This window comes from Meles meles, chromosome 3, assembly GCF_922984935.1.
Source record: "Meles meles chromosome 3, mMelMel3.1 paternal haplotype, whole genome shotgun sequence".
Lineage (NCBI taxonomy): Eukaryota > Metazoa > Chordata > Mammalia > Carnivora > Mustelidae > Meles > Meles meles.
The window spans coordinates 123,002,475-123,022,366 of record NC_060068.1 but is presented as its reverse complement, the minus strand read 5'-3'; the positions used below and the strand labels follow the sequence as shown (position 1 = coordinate 123,022,366).

Genomic DNA, 19,892 nt, shown 5'->3' with positions numbered 1-19,892 from the left:
TTAACAATTATTTCAGGTTTCCATATTTAGTAATATATATTAGTTCAATTTGATTTCAGTGCTCAGTTATTTGAATTATAAATCATTATGTCCCTTCTAGCTGATCAGTCATGAAATATCTTTGAATTCATTTACATAATGGAATATGTGAGTGGTATGTCTATTTCAGTGCAGTTGCTGGTTACCTAATGCTTGTTTTGTTGTTTCCAATCGATTTCCTTATTATAATGTGTTTTAAAATCCTGATTTTAAAGCAATGCATTATATCTGTGCTAAAAATAAGATAGCACTCTTCAGCAGTATAGAAATAGTTATGTGAGATAAAAATCATCACCAACTGACCTCTATTAATGGAAATCTGTTTATATATTAATATTCAAAATATTTGTATTTAAAATATTAGTAAGGAGTAACTGAAAAACATCTTACAACAAAGTTTTTAAATGTTCCTGGTTATTTTCTAATGCATGTCTTCAGATACTTTACATTTTTTTTTTCTGTTTTTTATCTTCTTCAGAGTGAATCCTACTCAGTGTTTGTTTATGGTTCTCAAAGCCAGTCTGTGAACTTTGGTGTTCTTGTATTTGACCACTGTTTGGAAATTGAAGTCACAAAATATCCTCAATTTTAGAAAGTGCTAAAAAGACTCAGATTTGCTTGCCTTAAGGTCGTAGTCTCAAACTTCAGTGATGATCAGAATCATTAGAGTGCTTGTTAGAATACAAATTACTGGACTTCACCCCCAGAGTTTTATGTTTTAGGAGGTGTTAGACTGAGGCCTGAGAGTTTGCATTTTCAGCAAGTTTCTGGGGATGCTAGTGGCTTAGGGACTGTACTGTGCTTTTTTTTTTTTTTTTAAGATTTTATTTATTTATTTGACAAAGAGAGATCACAAGTAGATACAGAGGCAGGCAGAGAGAGAGAGAGGGAAGCAGGCTCCCTGCTGAGCAGAGAGCCCGATGTAGGACTCAATCCCAGGACCCCGAGATCATGACCTGAGCCGAAGGCAGCGGCTTAACCCACTGAGCCACCCAGGCGCCCTGTACTGTGCTTTTTAAGATAATTGGAAAATAGGACCGGATGTCTCAAATAAGAAAATCAGGTACCTCTTTATGAGACTATCTTCACTAGGGAAAGGCAGAATTGACATTTTTAGAGATAGTGTAGTTCCTTTAAATCGTAATGTGTGTGAGGAGGCCATTACATTAAGCCTCCAGATTTTAACTGGAGAACCTGTTGCTTTTTGCCTCAAGGTTTGAAGCCTTCCAAGTTAGTAAGACTAGTGTAATTTTAAAATATAGTGGCCTTTTTGAGGGAAAATTGTTTTCCTGTCAGATTCATTGCATGGGACATATATAATACATTTAGCAGATACATCTGAGTAGCTTTTTAATAAACTCTTTAAATTTCCAAGACTAAAATTCAAGAATTCCAGATTCCAAATAGCTTTATCTAACATGTACAGAGTTGAGATGGCTCTGTCCTGGGCTGCCCTCCACATCCAGGTTTAATACCTATAGATCCTTTTCCCTCTTTCAAATACTTTCCAGTCATAAATTCTAATTTCTGTCCACCTGGAAAGGAGGTGAGATTGTTCAAGTGATAGAACGGGGGAGCTGCTGGGGGAGAAGGATCATACAAAGCAACCAAATAAACTTATTTTAAGTTCTGAGAAAGAGGGAGGAAAGGGTGACATTTCATCAAAAATTCTGTTTGTTTTTTAATCATCATTTCAAGGGTTTTTTCCCTTGAAAAGTAATTAATCAAGATTTCTACTTAAATTCATTGTTTACTCAAATTTACGCAACGACATGTCTCACCTTGGGTTTCGAGTAGATAATAATGAGAAAGGAAATAGGCCCTCTGTTGGTAGTTGCCCTTATTACATCATCTTCAAGAAAACTCAGAGTATCTTTAGCTTTTAAAAACAGACCCCAGAGCAGATTCTACACTAATTTGTGAATTTATCCTAACTCATTTTACCCTGTTGATGCTGTTAACTACAGTTCTTAGGATGAATAACTTCTCCGTGTTATTGCAAGACCCTCTCTATAATTCGCAGGGTTACAAAATGAAAATGTGGGGTGCCTTTCATAAGTTATTAAGAATTTCAGCGTACCTGGCTGTAGAGATTATTTAAAAATGAAATATTAAAAAAAAAAATTCCAGGGCACCTGGGTGGCTCAGTCAGTTAAGCGTCTACCTTCAGCTCGGGTCATGATCCCAGGGGCCTGGGATCAAGTGCTGCGTCGGGATCCGCAGGGGGTCTGCTTCTCCCTCTGTCCCTCACCCCACTCATGTTCTCTCAGTCCCTCTCTCTCTCTCAAATAAGTGAATCAAGTCCTTAAAAAAAAAAAAAAAATTCAAGACCTCAATAAATACCATTGAAGCAAGCGTAGGCCCTTCTAGGCATAGAAGAGCCCTGTGCACGTGCATAGCATGGACATCCATGAAGCTGGCTCAGGTTCTTTGTTAAATAAATAATTCCCTCCATTTGGCTTCACACTAGCCCTCTAAGACTTGGAGACTATTTCCTTAGTCCCTGTACACCAGGATTTGGTGAATATAATTCCTACCCACATGCATCATAAATCTATTTATCCGTCAGTAGCTTCTCATTTTTACAAATCAAAGCGTCTGCTTCCTATTCAGGCTGCTTGGTCACCGTGATGCTTTTCTTTTTCAACCCCAAACCTCCTCCAGTTTCATTTGTCTTTTCTTGCTTGTTTTGTTGTTGTTGTTGTTGTGTTAGTGCAAAGCCCAGAACTGCAGCCTTTTGGATTTAACACTGAGTAAGGGTTAAATAATTGAATTCCATATTCATCCTAATGATTTACTTCATATTACTGGCCTCTTTCAAGTCAGCAAATATTAATTAAGCATTTGCTAAGTACAGAGCAAAAAGAAAAATGAGACACAGACCCTGTCCTCACAGATTTTAAATTCTAACAGGACTCTTCCTGATTGCAGACCACCTTTCACATATTTTTCCTAGGAGCTCAAAGTCTGTTGTTTTATTAACAGAGTTTCTTTTTCTTTTTAAAATTTAACTCAAATAAATTATATATTAATTGTCTGAAAGTCTGTGCATTAAAAATAATGTGAGTGAGTGACATTTTGATATGGTAGCTTTGAGGGAACTCTTTTTAGGGTCATTTAGATGTGGTTTATATGGAAGCATTAAGTATATAAGTAATATGCAAGCCAGATATCCTTACCCTGTCACTAATCTTCCCAGCCCTGGAGTGTGAATCCTGAACGAGGCGGGGGTCAGGTCAGATTAGGGGGTGACAGATGAAAGCAAGGTGTAGAACGAAATAAGGGTGAAGGGTGAAAGTACAATTGGGTATGTCTGTTACAGGAAATATATTAGTAATATACAGTAGTAATTCTGCTTTTGTGAAACAGTATTAACATGTATTGCTTTACTCAGTGAATACCACCATCTCCAGATGATTTTGAGAATGTTAAATAAAACTAGTTTCAGCATATATCCCTTAGGCATACTTCTATTAACATTTCTGATTGAAAGAAATGTTGATTTCTTTCTTTGTTTTCCGTCTCTAGTATCCATGGAAAAGTCATCCCATAACTTATCTGCTCCATTTGGTTTTTTTCCTAGAACCAAGTGTAAGAATCCTCTCTACTCCCTTTCTATAACCCACTTACTCAGACATTCACCCAGTTCTTTAGATTCCTGCTTCACAAGATTACCTTCCTTGAGTATTATTGTGATCTGATCATTTCTCTTCCCAAAAGCCCAGAATCGCTTCTACTTGCTTCTCAGGTCAAAGTAAAATTATTGATTAGAACTTGAGTCCTGTAAGAGTACTTGACTTATTGAGTTGTCATAACTAATTTCCTGACCTACCACTCAACCACAATTTGTACTTTATGCCCAGGCCAGGGAAGTTTATTTTACCTTCCCCTTGACACCCTTATCTTTCACTGAATCACCATATATGCTATTCTTTTCATTTGACACATTGCAACTCAATTAGGTCTCTTTTAAATTTTCAGGTCTTCCTAAAGACTTAGTGAAGGCATACTGAAACAGTTAGGATCCTTTGTCATAGTGTTAACTGAAAAAACATAAACAAATCCTTTAGTTTCTCTGAGGCTCAGTTACTTCATCTGTAGAAAGGGAATATTATCTAGGTCTTCAGATTTTGTAAGGATTAAGTAAAATAATAGATACGTCAAAAAATAATAAATATGTAACAGTACATCTTTGCACAGGGGCCTTGCTAATCTTCTCTGTATCATTCCAGTTTTCATGTATGTGCTGCTGAAGCCAGCACTTTAACAATGTATCTGTGTTATCTAATAAAATAAGGCAACGGATACTACTGACCCTATCACGTAGTAGGTGCTCACTGAATTTTAATGCCTTTCATTTCATTTCTGTCATCTTTATTTTTTTAATGTTCCTCAACACCTCGTTCATAGCTATATATCCAGGGGTAAATATCATATAGCTTAGTATTGGCTAGTCTTCTCTATTAGTTTGTAAACTATTAGAGATTAGGAGTCTCTTTTTTTCCTCTTGTTTCAGAATTTCACATAGTGGGCATTTGAATCAGTGTTGCCCCCTTGTTAACTGGCAAAGCTTTAACTCCTATTCCTTTTAAGTAATTATTAGTATTCCTTAAGATGCTTCATTTTGGTGAGACATATTTGGATGTTTTTTAGGTTTTTTAGGTTAGTAGGGTTTATGAACATAATCTCACTTTTGAAATAATGATACTAATATTTCAGTAATTAGACTTTGTACGTATAGTAATTTCCAACATGTCATTGTCATGTCATGTCATCCAAAATCTAACATATCTGTGAACTTTCTTCTATCATCAAGATCCAATTCTGTCTGCAAAAACTATTTGTAAACATGTATGGTTTTTAAATAATTGCTTAGATCAGTGTATCATCTACTTCTGGTGCTTAGTGAATTTTGTATGCCTACTCAATTTAGGTTTCCTTTTCACCGCAGGTACACATTTTTAAAACTTTCCAGCATCTGACAGGTACACCATTTGTCTTGACTTTTTCTTTCCTTTCTTCATTTGTTGTGTTAACTATCAGTAAAACCATGCCCACCTTCCTCTGTTTTCATAACTACATGGATACAAAGGGGAATTTCCTAGGGATTTTGTTTAGTGTGTTACTGTCAACCCGGCTAGGAGTATGCTCTGTCCTAGATGTGATGAAGGCTCATTAATGATGATGCCTCTTAAAAGAAGAGTTTCCCTGTTTTTTCTGGGACCCAGAATTTCAGTTTCTGTTGTGTCTCAAAAAAACTAGTCATCTCTGTAAAGTCACTGGCCTCTTTAAAATCAAATGGATATGATGCAACCTAATGAAAAGAGCTTTTGGTGTTGAGTCTGACAGACCTGAATTTGAACCTTAGCCCTGCCATTTACATGTTCCATGCATGACTTTCACTAAATTCTCTTACTGCTGTAGGCTCCTACTACTGGTGCTGTCATGTCAGCCACCATTACTATGTTCCCTGTGAGCCGTTGTTCCAGACAAGCCTCTGGAATCTGACCTAGTCCTGCCACGCAACTAAAATGTTCCCACCCAACGAAAGTGGTGCTTCTTCTGAGAACCTGAGTCTCTTCGAAAAGTACACGATGAAAGTAAAAAGACTATAAATATGATGTATCCATTTGCTTTTTAAAAAAACATTACATACTCTCTTAAGGACCGTAATAGCTTTGAGTTAAATTCCTGTAAGGGAATATAAATAATCAGATGAATTCTCATTTATTTCTTTATTGAAAAAAGTAAAAATTTATTCTTAATCTTTTTTTTTTTTTTTTTTTTTGCTTTAGAATGTAATTAAAAGGCAGTGAAGCTGGCCTTGATACAAAGTGCACAGATGCAGTTCTACAGAAAATGTGTCTTTGGCAGATGAGATTCTTCCTGCGAATGTTCTGTTTATTGCTACCATAAATATTCCATTGTCAAAACATGACTTGCTGTTTATTAGTAGCACTGACAGGAAGATTCCTATTAATGGCAGCATTCTTATTACCCATAGACCCTGTCACTTTTAACTTTGCAATTCCAGGAGAATTGTATTTGGTAATTACTTAAGATATGTCTTAGTTTATTGATCCCCACCCCTGTTTAACTGAGTGAAGTTTGAGTGGCAGTTCCTCTGCTCAGTGATTTATACTGGGAATAAATCATCAGATCTCATCTTTGTACGCAGGGAGAGACCTCCCGCCTATCATCCCCTGATCCTGTTCCCCTTCAGCGTGCCAGAAAAACACAGTGCACTGAGCACCCCCTGAGAGCAGTGCACTGAGGAAACGCATGGGTGTGGCCCCTGCCCGTGGAAGGCTTGCAGCCTTCATATGGAGGTGAGCCAGACACACATGCTTAACATGCAGCTGGAATGGTTGCTTGAGTCAGAGGGCCTTGAATCTGAATTATACCCTTTGTCTTTTGGAAAGTTTTATTTAATTTTTTTGAATTTGTTTCTTCGTCAGAAAACCGGAAGTGATCTACCTACCCCCATGGGCTTGTGAGAATTAACCCTGTGAATAGCAAACATTCTGTATGTGTTACTTCTCTGAATCTTTGTGTCTTCCTCCCTGGAGAAGACGTTTGCCTCCTCTGAGCCTCGCAACAATCCTAGAAGATAGCATGAGTGTCGTTTGTTGGAGAGGGAAACTAAGGCTCAGAGGATCTGAGTATAGTACTCAGACTCATCCAACTGATCGAATGGAGTAGTCAAGCTGAAAGCCCAGCTTTCCTGGCTCAGGTTCATTGTTTTTTCTGCTCTTTTACACCGACACCTGAATGACTAAGTAAGAGAGGAGGGTGTTTGTATACTCAGTGGATGTTCTTAGAAACACATCAGCCATTCTTTGATGGCAGCACTGACCGGAAATCATTTAGGCCTTGCACTGATGTTTATCATTTCTCAACTTTACTCCCCTCCTGGGCTGAACTGTTCAGGTGGCAATGTGGCCCAGTAGAAAGAACATGGCCTCTGTAGTCAAACCTCAGTTCAGATCACGGCATTGTAGTCCACAGTAAAAATAAATTTTTCCTTTTTTCATTGTACTCCACAGTAATCATGGGCAAGTAACTTACTTTCTCTGAACTTTGGTTTTCTTATCTATGGATTAGAAATAAGAAATGATATTTAACAAGCTAATTGTGAAGATTAGGTGAATGAACCTTAACACCTAATAGGGTCTTGAGAAATATTGGGTCATTTAAGCCTGCCCTTCAACATTTGATGACATGCAGTCAGCTGCATCTAATTTTATTCTGATCTTCTTCATCTAAAGCAGAATTTCCTCAGATTTCTAACTGGGCTCATTGTTTCTTAGAATTGAACAATTTTCTCTTTCTGGATTGTCTGTTATGAGTCTTTTATAATTATTTTTTATGAAATAATATTAAGTGAAAAGAAGTTCTCAAGTTATATCCAAAATGTAAAAAGGGTCAGTTTTAATTTTCTACTATCAAGACTTTAATAGTAAAGAAGTTTTTGTCTTAATTATAAAATTCATTTTTCCTTTCCATAACTAGAATATGTATAAGATAGGAAAAGTAATTGCACTGGTTAATAATGGATTATCATTCTTAACAGAATGAAAGACATTTCTGTAGCAATACTCTTTAGAAATAATATTGATTCTTCATAAATAGAAATCGATGCCATTATAATTCATTGTTATTTTGTGATATATTATCTATGATAAGACAATTATATTTCCCCAGATTCCTTAACTTCTATTACCTATATCCTTTTAAAAAAACTTGTGAAGATAGATGCCGTGAAATTCATGCTAAAAAACCACACGGTAAGTCTTACTTCCTTTCATTCGTGACTAGGATTTTCTGGGTAGTTTAGGTAAAGCGTTAGTAACTTTGGATGCCCTTTTGCTTTCAATAGAGTGAACACTTTCCCTTCCTTGGAATCAGTGACAATTACAGTGTCAGTGACTTCAGGTGCCGAACCATCTTCTACACTGCCCTCACTCGCCTTCTGATGGTAGATCTAGGTAAGGTGAAGAATTGATTCTTAACTTGATTAAGAAGGGCTCAACAGTTTACTTGTGCAGTTAAAAGAGCAGACTGTTAGTGAGGACCATATTTAAGTTACTAGAACTTGCCATCTTCGACAGTTTTCTGCAGCTCTCTATGATTTGGGCATCAGAGCCAAAAGACAAATCTTTGTATTTAAAGTGGTATTTTTCACTTTGAATAGAACCTGCATTAATTCTTTACCTCAGGGTTTTCTGGGTATCCCTTGATCCATTAATTTTACTGCTATGAATCTAGGAGCAGTCCTCAATACTGATAAGCTTTACACACAAAGATTTTTCTTTGTAATGACATTTAATCTAGAGAAAAAATGGAAATGATGTAAATATCCAGCAATAGGGAATTGTAAAATTACAGCACATCTACTTACTTGATGGAGTAGTCTGTCCTCATTAAAATTGGGATTTGAAGATAGTATAATATGTGAAATTTTATAATATTAAGTGAAAAAGCTAGATGTTAAACTGTGCAAATGATATGAGTGTGCCTGGGGTGTGGGTGCAGAATGCATCCAAAAAAGACTTAAATGAAATTCTTTAAAAATGTTAAATGTTGTTTTGTGGTAGTGAACTATAGGTGACTTTTTCTCATTTTTGATTATTTAAATTTTTTTAAGGTGTTAGCTTTTCTAATTGGAAATAATACAGCTTCTTTAAAAATGTCTTCCACTGAAAGGCTTAGCTAGACATATCCACAGGTAGACAGTACCTGAGGATGGGCACTTAAGCCTCTTGGTGGCGACCATATTATTCAGGGTTCCCATTTTCCCCCTGTGTTTGAATACTGAAGGTTAAATTAATCAGTTTATAGACACAAGAGTTCAATCAATGACAATATATCATCCTTAGAGAATATGATAGTGATGGTACTTTTTTTCATCCTTTTTCTTGTAATTTATTGATTGATCCATCAACCTAAATGTGAATTTTTTAAACATGATCATACAAAAGGAAAAAGGATAAATAATTTTCTTTTGCACATAAAAGACATTGCTCCTTGTAGGAGAAAGGTGACTGAACTGCCCCCTGTTCCACATCTGTATTATTTTCATGCATTTCAACAGAATAAATTACGAGAGAGACAAACAGCCAAAAGTTGAGAGAAATGCATCTAGAATGATTAAGGGGCTTGGTGGGATTGATTTCTAAAGAAAGATTAAAAGAACCATGTATGTATAACTTGGCTAAGTGACAACTAGGGCTTGAGGCAAAGAGAACTGTCTATAAATATTTGAAGAGTGTAAACCAGGCATGCAAAACCCAATCATCTGCTACCTTAGGCAAGTGGGAGATCTGAGTGACAGCTTTGCATACTGCACCCTGCCCTGTATTACCTCTTGGCTGCTGCATCAGAGAGAAGAGGAGCAGCCCGACTCTTTGTCACTGTCCTCAATAATCATTTAGAGAACACACTGTGCTGTGAGCTCTGAGGGCAGGACAGAAACCAGCCGGGTATACAGGCCCCTGCCCTCAAGGAGCTTGCCCTTTCGCTTTCCTCCCAGTTGTCCAAGCTTTAAAGAAGACTGTGTCTAGACCGAATTTATTTCCTAAAGCCTTAAAAAATGCTCCTTTAATGACCCCATCAGACTGAGAAGACCAAAACTAGAGGACAAGATGGAGGAGATTTCCTAGCAATAAGTTCATGTCACACACGTTTTCAGGACCTGGAAATGGAATGGGTCAAGATCCTTTCTCATATAGTCATCATAGACCAAAGAACCTTCCATAAATCCATGGGAGCCTAAACAACAGACAGCACTACTGGTATTCATAGCACGCCCATGGTGATGGGCTTCTCATGATGATGATACTTCTCATGGTGATGATAACTGAGAGTCACGACGGTGCCCAGAAAGACCCTGCCATTTTGAAAACTACTTCTATTTAGCATCGTTTAACGTAAACTGTGAGGTATGAGAAGCTGAAGGAAAATATATAAACTTGAATAACTGAGAAAGGATTTTATTAGGTTTCTCAAGGTTAGGTTCCTTTGAATTACTTAACCCATAACAATATAGAGTATAAGTTGATATTTTTTTAGTTCACAGCATTTTTTAGAAAGGTCAATCTCCGTTATGTTGCAAACACATCTTGGATAGCTCGGGAGAGATGGAAACCAACTGTGTGGAAGGGCCTGGTATGTGGTAGGCACTCAGTACGAGGAAATTGAGTTTGGGTATGGATAAAGTTAAAAACAATGGCAACTACAGTCATGGAACTTTTACATTGCTTGAAAAGAAGTCTTTATTTATTAGTGGTTTTCACTTTTTGAAATAACTAAATATATACTGTAAGCATCAGGGGACAGTTTGTGGTATATATTACCAGAGCTTCTATTTCTGGTGAAGAGCCAGAGCTGCTCTTCTTCCCAAAATATACTGAGCTCCTTCACAGCATGGACTCTGCCTTCTTCATGTTTTCTAGAGCCAATCTCCTGTTGCTACCTTGTAGGTGCTCAGTAAATATTTAGTGAATGAATGAATGGCACGTAAGTATATTACAGCCAAGATGCCATCATCATGGTTCCTAGAATCAGCAATTCCTGCCAGGTTCTTTCTGGGAGTAGCTTTGATCGTTGGCCTCTCCAAGACAAAACAAATCAAGAGGCTGACTACTTTCACAAGTGATCATCTACACGTGGCCACTCTTGTGCTCGATTAATCGCTTATTGCTCTCTGTTCAAAGTGTTATTACTTCATAGATGATCATTTGTTGAGTGTTGCTGAACACAGTTTTATTATTTGAAACCTTGTCTCACAAACTAGGTTGACTGGAACGTTGCTGCCAGAGTTCCTGTATGTGTGGCTTTATAGTTTTCTATTGTGTATTCACTGTCATGGAAACAAGGAAAAAAGAGATGGTGCTGTTGTCAAAAGAAGCACAGATCCATGTATTAAGTGAAAGAAGTAAAAATATTAGGTAGTGAGAATTCTTCTCAAATTAAAGAAAATTAAGGAAGAACTTTTATATCACTGATTTTTTTTTTAATCAAATAGAAAAACCCCTCAGCAACCTGCTTGCAAAACTCGGGATGTAAGTCTTGGACAGAGATATAAAGCATATTCTAATTGAATCCAGCAAACTAAACTGAGTACGTTGTGTATGAGCCATACGTGCACACTGGAGTGATTAGAAAAGGGGAAAGAAATTGGGTGTCACATTAATTGGTGTTTACTTTGAAATCCATTTTGGTTTCTAGTCAATTATTTGTACTCTGTATGAATTTAATTAGATGCTATGTGCCCCAGGTTGTATTTCAGATGAAAATGGGGGTTTTTTGGCAATAAACAGTTGTACCATTTTATCAAATTGCTCCTTGGCTACACTAGATGAAATGTTCACTTGTATAAAGAAGAGAATTGAAAGCATTTCATCATCAGAATGATGGTATTTAATGTTGGCCATGTATTTCTGTATTCTAAGAAATTATAAAAATTGATGCAAAAACTCTCTTTGCAAGATAACATACATACAGAAGAAAATAGGTGGCCATCCATACATGCATGCATGTTAGCCCTTCCAAGAATCACTTAAAGTTCCCTAGGTTATTTTTAAATTAACTTTGTCAATCTAATAAACTAAAGGAAAGATAATATTACCCAAGCCAGTAAATGGAGACCCTCCAGGGAGCTGTTCAGTATAAAATACTTGAATAAATAAAACCTTCTATTTTGTTTAATTTGAATAGAGGTGAATTCAGTTGACAAATATTGGAGAAGGGGAAGTGTGGAAAAGAACTACAACAACATTCTGTTTTGTGGAGAACTGAATATTATTCATTGCAAATTAAGTTTTTACCAACCATAAACTTAGAATTACTCAGTGTCATTAGAATTGTTTTTCCTTGGTATCGCTAACAGTTGCTTTTCTTGGCCTTTTTATGACTGCACCTTATCTTGAACTACTCAGATGAGAAGCATGTTGATAGGATCTGGAAATTGCATACTGCATAAAGCAGTGCTTTCCCTAGATACTCAAACTCTAAGAAAAAGTCATATCTTGTAATGATCAAGGGATTGTTAATATTAAAATGTTATTTATAAACATTAAGAGGTATTTTCTCTTTAGGGAGGTGTGTGCCATAATACTTACCTACCTTTATGGCTTTCAATAGATAATTGGCACCTGAAGATATTCCTAGCTTAAATTTGAGAAATTTTAAATAAAAAGTAAATGAGTTAAATAAAAAGGGAAGAGTATTCTAGAAATAGGTACTAATGATAAAAGTAAAAATATACAGAGGAAGGAAATTTCCTTTTCTTTATTATTAATAACTAACATTTGTTTATAAATTTATAGTCTGCAGATCACTGTCACATACATTATGCTGTTTGATCCTCACAACAACACATGTGAAATAGGTTTTATTGCATTGCTTATCTGTTAGAAAGGTGAGGTTCAGAGAGACTAAATGACTTTCCCAAGATCAGCGATATAACCTCTAGCCCTGTGACCGCACATTCTTATTCACTTGTACTAACTACACTGTTACTTCACCTTTCATATTCTCAACCAATTAGGAAAGGTAACTTTTTCTTTTTTATTTATATTTGAACTGTTTGTACTGAATAATTGATTTGAGGCTTGAGGGTAATGAGAAGGGAGAAGGGATTACTTTCCAAGCTTCTATCAAATAACCAGATAGATTAATGTTTATTATTTGCCCTATATAGGTATATTATGGTCCTTTTGTCAGTGAAAATCAAATGTAGTTTTTAAAATTTGTCCTCATGTCCTGATAATTGGCCAAAGCATATTTATTCTCATGGATAAAAAGAACACAGAGGTAGATTTCCCAGAAGGGTTTAGCAAGTGAGAAGCTTGATCAGAAATAACTAATGTTCTGATAGATAAGAAGAATACATCAATATATCACCTGTGTCCATGACTTGGCAGAGACGATCTGGAAAATAGACTTGGGGGGTGGGGGGACTGGGCAATAAGGGGTAAAGAAGCAGCTGGAAATACTTAGAATCTATAATGAGATAATTAAGACTAATTAGCCGGCCCTGTAGGCAGAAAGCAGCCCATTAAGTCCAGATCCTGTTTTAATAACTTACCTGGTTTTGAGGGTAGAGAGTCTAGAGCACCCCAAGGAACGAGATGCTTTAGGGATGAAACTTTTCGGGGTGGGTTTCCTAGAAAAGGAGTACAAGGGTCAGCAATGGGCAGTGTATTTTTCTTCTGCGAACTAAAATAAACATTCTAGTTCCCTAGGGAGAGGAATGAAAGGGAGCCTCAATTTTCTCATCTATGAAATGGAGATATCTATCTTAAAGAATTGTTACGTGCTTTAAATAAGAGAAAGAGGTGTGAAAAGGCCTGGAACAATTCCTATCACAAAACAAGTACTCAGTATGTATTAATTAAGACAGAAATATTTATTGGATATACAATCAGGGGCACAGACTGACACCAGGACCTCAAAATGAGGCAAGTTCACTACCTTTAATACAGCTACTCTGTCTTCAGCACTTGGGCTATTATTTTCTTACAGGAGCGGAAGCTGATGACACTTCCTGTCAGGTCATACAGCAGCCTGTCCTCCTTGAAGCCGTGGTCCTGTAACAGCCAGCTACACCTCCTAGGCTGTGTAGGGGAAAACTGAAAGGAAAACTAAATGTTGGCCCATGGTAGCACCTTCTAGCTAAGCATCTTCCTCAAGACTTATTCTAATAGAACTGGAGAAGTGCTATCCCAGTGAAGCACCGGGGAACAGCAGATGGCACAGGCCCAGGCCTGCAGAGGTCACTGGCTCTTTTGATAGGACTCATTGGTGTGTGGTTTTAAGTTATTTTCCTTACTCGTCTGCCTCTGTATCTTCTTGTTTGCCTCCGCTCTTAATTCTTTGTAGTTTGGAACAGAGAGCTTCATAACGTTAGATCTGACCTTTACTAATTATATTAGTTACCTATTACTCCCATTACAAATTACTGCGAATTTAATGGCTTAAATATTACAGATTTATGATTTTACAATTCTGGAGGTCAGAAGTCCAAAATGGGTCTTGGTCAGCTGAAATCAAGGAGTCGGCAGGGCATCATTCCTCTCTGGGGCCCTGAGGAAGACTCTGCTCCCTTGCTTTTGCAACTTACGTGCCACCTGCTTTCCTTGGCTCATGGCCCCCTTACACCAGCAACACCAGGTCAAGTCCTTAGGCTGCCGTCTCTCTGGTGTTCCCTGTCTACTTTTCTCTAACACTTTCAGGACCTCTGTGATTACCTTGGACCCATCTGGATAACCCAGGATAATCTTCTATTTTAAAGATAATTAACAACCTCAATTACCCTTTGTTTATAACCTGACATATTCACAGATTCCAAGCATTAGGACTTGGGCATCTTTGGGGGCCATAATTCTGCCTATCATACTAACCTATCACTAATACCAAAGTATTTCACACAATAGTTACCATATAATAAATCCTCAGTACCTGTTGGCTACCATCATTTATTATTATCATAATTATTTGTACTATTAACTTCTCCCTGACTACTCTCCCAGGTCCCCAGTAATCCAACCTCAGTTTGCATTTGAATTTGAGGAAATGAGAAGTTTCCTGTTGTGCATACTTCTAAAGATGGAGAGAATTTTCTTGATGGTGGTTTTTTGTTGTTTTATGGTGGGGTTTTGGTGGTTTGTTTGTTTGTTTGTTTGTTTTGAGATTCACATGCCATAAAATTCACACTGTTAAAGTATAAGTTCAGTGGTATTTAGTACAGTCAGAATATTCACAAGGCTATACAATCATCACCATTATCTAATTCCAGAATATTTTCATCACCCCAGAAAGAAATCCTGTATCTTAAAGTAGTTATTTCTTACTTCCCCTGACCCCGGCCCCTGGTAACCACTAATCTACTTTCTGTCTCTATGAATTTGCCCATTCTAGAAATTTCATCTAAACAGACTGATGTAATATGTGGCCCTTGTGTCTGTTTTCTTTCACGTAGCATAACATTTTCAAGGCTTATTCATAGTTTACCATGTCTCAGTACTTCATTCGTTTTTATGGCTAATACTCCATTGTATGGCTGTATCACATTTTGTTTGAACAGTTGGGTTTTCACCTTTTGGCTGTGATGATAAAGCTGGTATGAACATCTATCTGTAAGTTTTTGTGTGGACATGCCCTTTGAATTCTCTCAGGTGTATACCTGGAAGTAAAATTGGTGAATCAAATGGCAATTCTATGTTTAACTTTTTGATTATCTGCCAAACTGTTTTCTACAGTGGCTGCATCGTATGACACTGACTGCACCAGTTTACACGCCCACCACGCCCACCACTCAAGGCCTCAAATTGTATAAAACAACAAACGAAGTGTCTTAAAAATAGCATACCCAAGAGCCAGTATACTAAAAAGGTTACCATTAGTATTTTAATTTTTTTTTATTTATTTATTTGAGAGAGAGAGAGAGAGAGATCACAAGTAGACTGAGAGGCAGGCAGAGAAGCAGGCTCCCTGCTGAGCAGAGAGCCCGATGCGGGGCTCGATCCCAGGACCGAGATCATGACCTGGGCCGAAGGCAGAGGCTTAACCCATGGAGCCACCCAGGTGCCCCACCGTTAGTATTTTAATGTGACTTCTCTGAAGGAAAAGAAATTGGAGCTCCTAAAGTGAATAACTTCCTGTTGAATCAGATCCTCAGAAATCCAGTAGAGGGGATTAGATTTGGCTTTTACTGAAAAGCTGAAGAATTTATCGTTTTTATTATGCATGACTGAGAACTGCAACAGTCTCCCATTAATATTTACTTTTCCTGATGCCGGTGAAAATATTACTCTGTAAATTGGCACTTCACCTTCAAATCATACTGATTTCTGGGCCCTGGTCAGAAAAAAAATGAGCAGCTTCAATTATTATTTATAAAATGGTCACATATACATTTGGCATTCTAAATATATGACTGCATAATTGAATATGAAGTTGTAAGAGAGCAAACTCATGTTTTCTCCTTTCCTATCAGAAGCAGTAATTGATACCTCTAGGAGTAACACAAATAAGGAAAAAATCTCTAATAAATGTTTTACAGAGTTTGTTTGCATGATATAAAGAAAAATGGCCAGTTTTCTGGCTTAGATAATACAACGTATTACCCTGCAGTAAGAGAGGAACAGGGCTAACTGAAACATAAACACTTTTGTAGAAATAATGCCCCAGTGTATCTCATTTGCCTATCTTAAACTCAAATGATCGCCGAGGAATCCCTTTCTCCCTACCAGAACCAATCTGATTGTTCTTCAACCTCTTCTAACTTCATGCGGCTCTAAACTCAAGATTCTGTAACCCTGACTTCAGTGCCTGCCTCTGATACCTCCCCGCCTACTCCCTGCCACCGTGGAGACAGGGGGAAGAACATGAGCTGGAAGGAAAGCCAATGGAATTGGGGATCTGAGTCCACTGACACTTATCAGCCCAAGGCTGTTGGGCAAACTGCTTAACCCTCTGGTTAAGTGAGCCTCTCTGTCTGCATGTGATGTGGAGGAAGTCGTCATACAACTCCATAGCATTGTTGGAACCATTAATGACTTGCAGCAGTGCTTGGAACCCAGGAACGACTACATGGGTGTCTGTTAAGTAAATCAAGTATTAAATTCATTGCCTTCACTTAGTAAGCACTCAGGAAATAACTGTTGTTATTCCATCACCCCACAACTATTTCTTGAATGCCAGACCATAGTCTAGGCTCTGAGGATGTAGTCATGATCAAAACAGACAAAGTTGCTTCACCAGGGAGCTTACATTCTATTAGGGAAGACCATGAATACATATGTGACTATGTACACAGTAAGTCCCATAAGAAAAGTAAAGGAGGTTATGGGAGTGGAAAGCGGGTGGGGGTCAGGGGTGAGTTTTGCAGTAATGTTTTAGGTAGAGAGGTCAGGGAAGGCCTCTGACGATATGACATTAAAGTAGAAATGCTGTTCACATTCCTGTCTTCAGCACATGCTCTTTGACTTCTCCCTGCTCATTTTGGTGGATTGTTTTCCGTGTCTTGATTACCCCATACCTCAAACTTTGATTGAGGAAAGAGATGAGTCAGGAAGTTTTTTGATCCATAGCTCTGGGTATTGAGTGAACAGTTGAATGGTAAAATCCTGAATTTGTCTTTGTTCTGATTAAATATCCTTACCTTGGGAAAGCTCTGCTCCCAAAGGAAGGGTCACACTTTATTTGATCCCTGTGATCACTTCTCTAGATCCATATAAAGCTCAAAACAACAAAAATGTTAATGGCTGTCATTTATCCGAAACCAGAATTTTGCTAACAAGTAGCAGAGCCGGGATTTGAGCCTAGAAACTTCAAAGCATCCACTCTTTCCTGTACCCTTATCCACTTTCAGTGATTGTTACCACTGTTCTTATTAATAATTCCATGTTTAGAAGATACTTTATCTTAGGAGAGTAAGGCTACATAGTTTAAATATAATGACGTATATATTATATATTTAAGGATTTGATAATGTCTACTTCAGTCAGCTACTGTATTATTCAGGTGTTAAGAAAATAAGGGATTTTTTAAAAATATCCCATTTATTTTCATTCAAATACAGTATTTGTGTAATACATGCCAGGCACTGTTCTAGGTGCTGATACTGTAATGCCAGCACCACCACAACTATTGATAGAGCATCTTCTGTTTTTCATGTGTTAGAACATTATTCACAAAGATGGAATTTTTATCCTTATATTGTGGATGAGAAAACTGAGACTCAGGATAATTAGTGAATATCTGAAGTTAAACAATAAGTGGCAGAGCCAGACACTGGTTTTGTTTATTGCTGAGCCTCACCTGCCGACATCATTCTCCTTCACCTAGAAATGCAAAGATGCAGAGTGTCAGCTCTCCAGAAGCAAAGCCAAAGATACTATCGGTGTAGGTTGATACATCTAATAGTTTACATACACACATTATCAATTTTACTTTATTTAATCCCCACAGGAACTCTCATCAGATGGTGGTAGTGGGGGAGTGATGTGAAGCATTATTATTAGTGTTATTAGCTATATCTGCAAATTCGAGGCAGACTGATCAGTGTTCCTACTATGAAGAGTAGATGAAGTGCTGTGGCAACCCACAGGGAGAAGGGGGGTTGCTTGGGGTGGGGCCTTCGAGAGTACTTGCCTGTGAGCTTAGCTCAGATTGGGGGAGCCGCTGTTTCACTTGGGCTTGGAAAAGTGAGGCCTTCCGTAAAGGTCTCTAATGTTCTCACCAGCAAACAGAGGGTGTAGCTAAGAGGAATAGCTTGGTTACATAGCCAGTTGGCAGCAGGGATTGTAATCTGATCTGCTTTACCCTTCACCTGGAGATCAGACCCTTGTTTAGAACAGCGTACCAGGAAAGACTCATTGGCCCTTTGATATCTCTTTGTGAACAAAGCTAAATCCTTGATTCTTTTAGACCCTGGAAACAAAGTGCATAATGTTAAAGCGGAAAGAGAAATAACAAAAGATCGGGGTCAGCCAGATCAGTCACTCCTTGAGAGTCTAAAGATCCTGATTGTGCCATTAACCTTCTGTATTATCTGCAGAATGATGTACGGACTGGTGTTTCTCAAATATTTGGATGCATCTGGATCACCTGGAGGGCCTCTTAAAACAAATTTCTAGACCTCCACCGCCACTCTCTCTGATTCAGTAGCTCTGAGATGGAAGTCAGAAATTTACAACTGGTTAAGTTCCCAAGTGATGCTGATGTTGCTGTGTCAAGGACCAAACTTCAGAATCCCTGATCTCTTCTCTGAGATCTTTTTTCCTCTCTAATGCTCTATTTAAAAATTAATAGCCTCAAAATCAGGAGGTCTGGACTATATAGTGTCACTTCCTAAGTGTGCTACCTTGAGTAAGTCACTTAACCTGTCTCTATCTATTTCTTCCTCAGGAAAGTGTTATGGGGTGGGGCTCACAATTCATATGGCATAGGATGAAGGAGAGAACCAACTCTTATTTAAAAGAAACCCCTTGGGGCGCCTGTGTGGCTCAGTCTGTTAAACTGTCTGCCTTTAGCTCAAGCCATGATCTCCGGGTCCTGGGATTGAGCCCCACATTAGGCTTGCTGCTCAGCAGGGAGTCTGCTTCTCCTTCTCTGCCTACCCCCACTCACACACACACACACACACACACACACATGCTCGCTCTCTCTCAAATAAATAAAATCTTTTTTAAAAGTAAAGAAAAAAGAAACCCCTTGGGATTCCTGAGTGGCTCAGTTGGTTGAATGTCTAACTCTTGATTTTGGCTCCGCTCATGACCTTGGGGTCATCAGATGGAGCGCCGCGTTGAGCTCCACATTCTCAGCATGGAGTTAGCTTGAGATTCTCTCCCTCTCCCTCTGCCCCTCCCCCTGCTCACTCTAAATAAATAAATAAAATGTTTTGTTTTTTTTTAAGTTACCCCTTATGAAAAGAATACTATATAAATTGTCAGTTGTGTAGCTAAGACACGGAAGCAATCTGAATGGATAAGGAAGATGTGATGTGTACACACACACACAATGAAATATTACATAGCCATAAAAGAGGATGAGATCTTGCCATTCATGACAACATGAATGACTTAGAAGGTATTATGCTAAGTGAAATAAGTCAGACAAAGACAAATACCATATGATTTTACTCAGGTGGAATGTAAAAAAAAAAAAAAAATGGATAAACAAATGAAAAGCAGAATCAGAATATAAATACCGAGAAGAAACTGATGGTTGCTGGAGGGAAGGGAGGTGAGGGGAATGGGCAAGATGAGTGAAGGGGATTGGGAGATACAGGCTTCCAGTTATGGCATGAATAAGTCACAGGAATAAAAGCATAGCTTAGGGAATGT

The 19,892-nt window shown here is 37.9% G+C and overlaps 1 protein-coding gene and 1 pseudogene across 2 annotated transcripts in view; one reads left to right on the top strand and one right to left on the bottom strand.

Annotated features, from left to right (window-relative positions):
* The window catches only part of RANBP17 (RAN binding protein 17), a 325,143-nt gene that overhangs the window by 235,287 nt on the left and 69,964 nt on the right, over positions 1-19,892 (top strand). For both annotated transcript variants that reach the window (XM_046000975.1, XM_046000974.1), the window contains 2 exons: positions 7,763-7,826; positions 7,919-8,027. In XM_046000975.1, coding sequence (XP_045856931.1) covers positions 7,763-7,826; positions 7,919-8,027 — 173 coding nt within the window. The remainder of the gene's footprint in view (positions 1-7,762; positions 7,827-7,918; positions 8,028-19,892) is intronic.
* LOC123939508 lies at positions 4,203-4,301 on the bottom strand (annotated as a pseudogene).